At 45.6% G+C, this 8,486-nt stretch overlaps 1 protein-coding gene across 2 annotated transcripts in view; it reads left to right on the top strand.

The window, feature by feature from the left end:
* Nucleotides 1-6,759, top strand: part of LOC106610460 (neuronal acetylcholine receptor subunit non-alpha-3) — a 33,637-nt gene extending 26,878 nt beyond the window's left edge. For both annotated transcript variants that reach the window (XM_082974077.1, XM_082974078.1), the window contains 5 exons: nt 130-233; nt 1,728-2,005; nt 2,263-2,453; nt 2,842-3,058; nt 3,466-6,759. In XM_082974077.1, the coding sequence (XP_082830203.1) occupies nt 130-233; nt 1,728-2,005; nt 2,263-2,453; nt 2,842-3,058; nt 3,466-3,609 (934 nt within the window). In that variant the 3' untranslated portion in view covers nt 3,610-6,759. The remainder of the gene's footprint in view (nt 1-129; nt 234-1,727; nt 2,006-2,262; nt 2,454-2,841; nt 3,059-3,465) is intronic.
* Nucleotides 6,760-8,486: the final 1,727 nt, after the last annotated feature.

The following is an 8,486-nucleotide window of genomic DNA, read 5'->3' as shown; positions in this document are numbered from 1 at the left end:
CAGACAGAATGTTTTCCCCTCCCCAATACAGACAGAACTGCAGTCACCACAGACAGAATGTTTTCCCCTCCCCAATACAGACAGAACTGCAGTCACCACAGACAGAATGTTTTCCCCTCCCCAATACAGACAGAACTGCTCCATGAAGTTTGGCTCGTGGACCTACGACGGCAACATGGTCGACCTGGTCCTTGTCGACCACTACGTCGACCGAAAGGACTTCTTCGACAACGGTGTGTAGGAAAAATACTCTTGAAGTAAGATGTCTTGCTACTCCAAAAGCTTCAGAAGTCAAGCAACAAGTGAATTGTTCTAGCTACAATAATATCTCACGGTATACAGTGTATAGAAGGAAACGCAAAGTGGTTTCGTTACCAGTTAATACATGTCGGTTAGAGACGCCATTTCTACAAGAAACAGCAGGGTGGTGGTAACTAACCCGGTTTGTCAGTCTCTTCCCACCACAGTTAATGAAGACGTTAATCAGTATGACAGTGTCCTGTCTCTCTATGTCCAATGTGAATGTGGTCCAGTTAATGAAGACGTTAATCAGTATGACAGTGTCCTGTCTCTCTATGTCCAATGTGAATGTGGTCCAGTTAATGAAGACGTTAATCAGTATGACAGTGTCCTGTCTCTCTATGTCCAATGTGAATGTGGTCCAGTTAATGAAGACGTTAATCAGTATGACAGTGTCCTGTCTCTCTATGTCCAATGTGAATGTGGTCCAGTTAATGAAGACATGAATCAGTATGACAGTGTCCTGTCTCTCTATGTCCAATGTGAATGTGGTCCAGTTAATGAAGACGTTAATCAGTATGACAGTGTCCTGTCTCTCTATGTCCAATGTGAATGTGGTCCAGTTAATGAAGACGTTAATCAGTATGACAGTGTCCTGTCTCTCTATGTCCAATGTGAATGTGGTCCAGTTAATGAAGACGTTAATCAGTATGACAGTGTCCTGTCTCTATGTCCAATGTGAATGTGGTCCAGTTAATGAAGACGTTAATCAGTATGACAGTGTCCTGTCTCTCTATGTCCAATGTGAATGTGGTCCAGTTAATGAAGACGTTAATCAGTATGACAGTGTCCTGTCTCTCTATGTCCAATGTGAATGTGGTCCAGTTAATGAAGACGTTAATCAGTATGACAGTGTCCTGTCTCTCTATGTCCAATGTGAATGTGGTCCAGTTAATGAAGACGTTAATCAGTATGACAGTGTCCTGTCTCTCTATGTCCAATGTGAATGTGGTCCAGTTAATGAAGACGTTAATCAGTATGACAGTGTCCTGTCTCTCTATGTCCAATGTGAATGTGGTCCAGTTAATGAAGACATGAATCAGTATGACAGTGTCCTGTCTCTCTATGTCCAATGTGAATGTGGTCCAGTTAATGAAGACGTTAATCAGTATGACAGTGTCCTGTCTCTCTATGTCCAATGTGAATGTGGTCCAGTTAATGAAGACGTTAATCAGTATGACAGTGTCCTTCAGTATGACAGTGTCCTGTCTCTCTATGTCCAATGTGAATGTGGTCCAGTTAATGAAGACGTTAATCAGTATGACAGTGTCCTGTCTCTCTATGTCCAATGTGAATGTGGTCCAGTTAATGAAGACGTTAATCAGTATGACAGTGTCCTGTCTCACTATGTCCAATGTGAATGTGGTCCAGTCACCCACCAACAACATTAAAGGTAACATACAATCACTGATCCAATTCCCTTACAGGTGAATGGGAGATCCTCAACGCCACCGGCGCCAAGGGCAGCCGGCGGGACGGTATCTACTGGTACCCCTTCGTTACCTACTCCTTCATCCTCAAGAGGCTTCCCTTGTTCTACACACTCTTCCTCATCATCCCCTGTCTCGGTCTGTCCTTCCTGACCGTGTTGGTGTTCTACCTCCCGTCTGATGAAGGAGAGAAGTTGTCTCTGTCCACATCGGTCCTGGTGTCTCTCACCGTGTTCCTCCTCGTCATAGAAGAGATTATACCTTCCTCCTCCAAGGTCAGTGGAGGTCGCTGGGGACTGTCTGTCTGTGGAACGCTCTTCTATGACGTTTTGAGCCGTTTTAAACTACTTTGCCAAGTTGAGCTGTACTACAGGGTCGGCCATTGTTGTTGGTACCGTACTGGAAATGACCATGTGACAAGAGAAAGGCAGTCCAGTACGGTTCAGGTTGGCCCTGCAGTGGGAGTCAGTTATTGGTGTACTCTTCAGAGGTGTGATATCATCAACATGTTGTTTATGTATTTATCACCAAGGTGATCCCTCTGATTGGAGAGTACCTCCTCTTCATCATGATCTTCGTCACCTTCTCCATCATCGTCACGGTGTTTGTCATCAACGTCCACCACCGCTCCTCAGCCACCTACCACCCCATGGCCCCCTGGGTAAAAAACCTCTTCCTCCAGAGGCTACCCAGACTGCTTTGCATGAGGGGACACACTGACAGGTACACACACAAACACACCTACACACACACCTTCTCTTTTTTCCGGTTGATTACCAATAATTGATTGCATTGATCTTTTATGATTCAATTCAATAACAAATGAATAAAATCTGATTTTAGAAGATAAGATGAAAATACATTGAGGGAATATAACAACTGTAGATCAACCCTGATGTAAATAAATAAAGAAGAAGAATTAGATATTGTTGATATATATTTTATGATTCCCTTTCATTTAATGGAAAGAAAGAAAGAAAGAAAGAAAGAAAGAAAGAAAGAAAGAAAGAAAGAAAGAAAGAAAGAAAGAAAGAGAAGCGACTATGTACTTTATTCCTGAATCATCAACATTGTGATTGTAGTAATTAGTTGTAACTGGTGTAATTTCTAGGTACCACTACCCAGACATTGAGCTGCGTAGCCCAGAGCTGAAGCCCCGCGGAGGTCCAGGGAGGAGGGGGGCGTCAGGCCAGGGCCAAGCCCAGCAGAGAGGCCCTGTTGGGGGGAAGGAGGATGAGAACCATGCCTGGTTGGCCATGCTGGAGAAAGCCACCAACTCAGTACGGTACATCAGCCGTCACATCAAGAAGGAACACTTTATCAGAGAGGTAGGGGTGTGTCTGTGTAACTGTCTGTCTGTCTCTATGTCTTTTAGTTTTCAGATGGGGAAAAAATTATTATTGTTGAGATCATTCTCTTTCTTTCTCTCCCTCCCTCCCTCCTCCCTCCTTCCATCCCCCTCTCTCTCTCACGCTTTCTCTCACGCTTTCTCTCACACTCTCCCTCTATCTCCCCCCTCTCTCTCTCTCTCTCATGCTTTCTCTCACGCTCTCTCACACTCTCCCTCTCCCTCTCTCTCTCTCCTCCCTCCTCTCCCTCTCTCTCTCTATCTCCTCCCTCTCTCTCTCTCTCCCTCACACTCTCTCTCACACTCTCCCTCTATCTCCTCCCTCTATCTCCTCCCTCCTCTCTCTCTCTCTCTCTCTCTCTCTCTCTCTCTCTCTCTCCCCTCCAGGTGGTGCAGGACTGGAAGTTTGTGGCTCAGGTGTTGGACAGGATCTTATTGTGGGTGTTCCTCACTGTCTCCATACTGGGTACCATCCTCATCTTCACTCCAGCCATCACTTTGTACCTGACTACCCCCCCATTCAACACATAGACCCTAACCCCTACACCCTAACCCCTACAACACATAATCACTAGACCCTAACCCCTACATCCTACAACATATAATCACTAGACCCTAACCCTTACACCCTAACCCCTACAACACATAATCACTAGACCCTAACCCCTACATCCTACAACATATAATCACTAGACCCTAACCCTTACACCCTAACCCCTACAACACATAATCACTAGACCCTAACCCCTACACCCTAACCCCTACAACACATAATCACTAGACCCTAACCCCTACACCAGGGCTGTTCAATGTCGGTCCTGGAGGGCCCAAACAGTTCTGGTTTTCATCTTCTCCATCTAATAAGGGACTAGTTCAGACCTGGGACACCAGGTGAGTGCAACTGACTGGAATTGAACAGCCCTGCTCTACACCCTAAGCCCTACACCCTAAACCCTACACCCTGCCTACATCAGGGGTATTCAAATCTTATGAGGTCCGGAGTACTGCTTGTTTTCAGATTTTTATTTGAGGGCTCTACTCCCTAACCCAGTGTTTCCCAATCCTGGTCCTAGGGACCCAGAAGGGTGCACATTGTGGATTTTTCCCCAGCACCAACACACCTGATTCCACTAATCCGGTTTGCAGTGTGTTGGTGCCAGTAGTGTAAAGTACTTAAGTCAAAATACTGGTTGGTGCTGGGGCCAGGACCAGGATCAGGAAACACTGCCCTAACCCCTACACCCTACATCCTAACACTTACACCCTACATCTTAACCCCTACACCCTACATCCCAACCCCTACACCCTACATGCTAACACTTACACCCTACATCTTAACCCCTACACCCTACATCTTAACCCCTACACCCTACATCCCAACCCCTACACCCTACATCCTAACACTTACACCCTACATCCCAACCGCTACACCCTACATCCTAACACTTACACCCTACATCTTAACCCCTACATCCCAACCCCTACATCCTACATCTTAACCCCTACACCCTACATCTTAACCCCTACACCCTACATCCCAACCGCTACACCCTACATCCTAACACTTACACCCTACATCTTAACCCCTACATCCTACACCCTACATCCTAACCCCTACCTTCTAACCCCTACACCCTACATCCTAACCCCTACACCCTACATCCTAACCCCTACACCCTACATCCCAATCTCTACACCCTATATCTCAACCCCTACATCCCAACCCCTACACCCTACATCCTAACCCCTACGCCCTACATCCTAACACTTACACCCTACATCTTAACCCCTACATCCTAACCACTACACCCTACATCCTAACCACTACATCCTACATTCTAATCACTACACCCTACATCCTAACCACTACACCCTACATCCTAACCCCTACACCCTAAATCCTAACCCCTACATCCTAACCCCTACACCCTACATCCTAACCCCTACATCCTAACCACTACACCCTACATCTTAACCACTACACCCTACATCCTAACCCCTACATCCTACATCCTAATCACTACACCCTACATCCTAACACTACACCCTACATCCTAACCCCTACACCCTAAATCCTAACCCCTACATCCTAACCCCTACACCCTAACCACTACACCCTACATCTTAACCACTACATCCTAACCACTACACCCTACATCCTAACCCCTACATCCTACATCCTACACCCTACATCCTACACCCTACATCCTACCCCCTACATCCTAACCCCTACATCCTACATCCTAACCCCTACATACTACACCCTACATCCTACCCCCTACATCCTAACCCCTACATCCTACATCCTAACCCCTACACCCTACCATCCTCATCTCCTCAGATGTACCTTAGTGCCAGACATTGAAGATCCTGACCAAGTCCCCGACCACTGCTCTCAACACCTGCTAAGTACCGCACAGCCCCCCATCCCCAAGACCTCCACACCATATGCAACGGAGCTGGAATCTCTACCTTTTCTATAGCATGATTGGCTACGACGCTGGGGGTCAAGAGGGGGGTCATGTGTATTTACGAGGCAGAGGATCCCTGGTTGGTTGGAGCCCAGCGCCAAGGGACATGGGAGGAAGCTATACCGTGACACTTGTTACACAACTCCAAGCTTTACCCCAACTCTAGCCCCAGTCACCAACCCCTAAACTCTGACCCCTAACGCCTGACCCTAAAGGTCGCCCTCCAAATTTTCCTTTGGAAGAATCTAAGTCTATCGTGATCTCTTCACCCTTGAAGCCCTAACCCATAACCCCTAACCCCTATACTTGCAAGTGGAATTTAACTTCCTCGTCCTAAAATACACCACGTAATGTAATTATGACTACTGTACATCATCACTGATAGCCTGGGTACCAGTCTGTTTGTGCTAACGTTCCACTCCTCGTCATGTCATGTTTGGCACATGACACCGAGTACACGGAGTGGAATGTTAGCACAAAACAGATCTGGGTTTCAGGCTACATTACTAAAGGACTTCACCTCCAAACTGTACAACACATAGTCACTTGTTTACCTAACTATATACAACGTAGCCTGAGTGCCAGTCTGTTTGTGCCATCACTCTAAATCCTCCTCACCCATCGTCATGCCAATTGGCTAGCCTGGTCCTAGATCTGTTTGTGCCATGATTCCAACTCGAGGAGTAGCACAAACAGATCTGGGACCAGGCTACAAATTGGCTTGCAGTGACGGTAGTGGAGTTGTCAAGAGCACAAACAGATCTGGGACCAGCCTAACTATAACGTGCACCTGTTGTTCAAACTCAAAACTCCTAGCACTGTGACATACATGTACATAGGACTATAAGCAATAACCAAGCCACTGATATCTTATACCAAATCTCTATGTTATTATTTGAATATATTTATGTCGGTTCACATTAGAAATGTACAAAGTCACCTGCCTGCTAAATGTTCTTACTCTTTCCTGTCGTCAGTCAGCACATACCAACGACACATTCGGGATTCTTCTTATGCACAATGTTGCACACACACACACACACACACACACACACACACACACACACACACACACACACACACACACACACACACACACACACACACACACACACACACACACACACACACACACACACATTGTCTAGCTCTCTTTCTTTCACATGTTGCAACTTGTTGTGTAATATTGTATTGGAAATAAACCCGGTCAATGTAATGGTCTCATGTGTTTAACTAAATCCTATTGAACAACACAATGGCTGATCAACTATTTGATTGTAATGTTCCTTTCCCACCACAAGGTGGCCACAGTTATCACATTTTCATATTTTCACCAGCAGAGGACAGCAAAGACAAAGGTAAGGAGTCTGTCCATTTATAGCTTAGTAAAGTTGGGACGGACAGTGGCACATTACTATGGTGTCTATTTCTATGGTGGCTATTTCTATGATGGCTATTTCTTTGATGTCTATTTCTATGGTGGCTATTTCTATGATGGCTATTTCTTTGATGGCTATTTCTATGATGGCTATTTCTTTGATGTCTATTTCTATGCTGTCTATGTCTATGATGGCTATTTCTTTGATGTCTATGATGGCTATTTCTATAGTGTCTTATCTGTATTCCTATTTCCATGAGTCATTGATCATCTTTTAGTCATAATAATTACACTGAGATGTTAGTTTGGGGGAATGTTTTACTTTTACAATACTATCTTCAGCATATTGAATGATTTGGGACTACTTGATGATTTGAAGTGTGTCATGTTAATATGATCGAAGGAGGGATGGACTTCATCTTGTCTCTTTCCCTGTATCTGAGTAGTCTGACATCAACCTACTGTTTAATGTTCCATGCTGGAGATCTGAGTCAGAGAGACAGGCGTGTGTGTGTGTGTGTGTGTGTGTGTGTGTGTGTGTGTGTGTGTGTGTGTGTGTGTGTGTGTGTGTGTGTGTGTGTGTGTGTGTGTGCACCTCTAGATATTCCTAGCTGTCAACCCATCTTCCATAATTACGCGGCAGACGCCTCAGTCTTTCCAACAAAACTCATTGATATTTCATAAACAACCTCTCTGCAACGCTGTTCTACATAACTAGGCCTGGAGAAGGAATACACATATGACAGTTAGTCTGTAGTTTCAGGCTGGGATGTAGTTTGTTGCATGTCACCCACAGTAACAATCCAACTGTGGTAAAGAATCATGATCTGATACAGGAAGGTATGGAAGACAGAGTGTCTGTCTGTCTGCCTGTCTGTCTGTCTGTCTGTCTGTCTGTCTGTCTGTCTGTCTGTCTGTCTGTCTGTCTGTCTGTCTGTCTGTCTGCCTGTCTGTCTGTCTGTCTGTCTGTCTGCCTCTCTGTCTGCCTCTCTGTCTGTCTGTCTGTCTGTCTGTCTGTCTGTCTGTCTGTCTGTCTGTCTGTCTGTCTGTCTGTGTCTGTCTGTCTGTCTGTCTGTCTGTCACTCTGTTTGTCTGTCTGTCTGTCTGTCTGTCTGTCTGTCTGTCTGTCTGTCTGTCTGTCTGTCTGTCTGTCTGTCTGTCTGTCTGTCTGTCTGTCTGTCACTCTGTTTGTCTGTCTGTCTGTAGCACACACACACGCGGGTACACACACACCTTGTCACTGCTCTAGACATGTTTCTGACTGTCTGTGTTTCAGAGAGAGAGAGAGAGGGATTCTGAGCGAGCAGGTGTGGGTGGCAGCAGAGAAGTGATACTATTAGATGGTCCAGAAAGGCTGTCTTCAGGGTGAACAAGGTCAGTCTCATTTCAGAGTCACCGTCTGCAGTCTGCCTGGCTGCTGTGGTGACCTCCTCTCCAAGAGGTCTTTTCCAGGGCTTGAAAAATACATTTCTTTCCTCCATTCCTCTATTTTGCCTTTTGTGTGGATTGTGTGTGAAGTCTTTCGAGGTCCTGAAAATGTCATTTATTTATTTTGCAAT

The sequence above is a fragment of the Salmo salar genome, chromosome 04 (genome assembly GCF_965601325.2).
Source record: "Salmo salar chromosome 04, fSalSal1, whole genome shotgun sequence".
NCBI lineage: Eukaryota > Metazoa > Chordata > Actinopteri > Salmoniformes > Salmonidae > Salmo > Salmo salar.
Note: the sequence above shows the minus strand (reverse complement) of the source record. Positions and strands in the feature narration are given on the sequence as shown.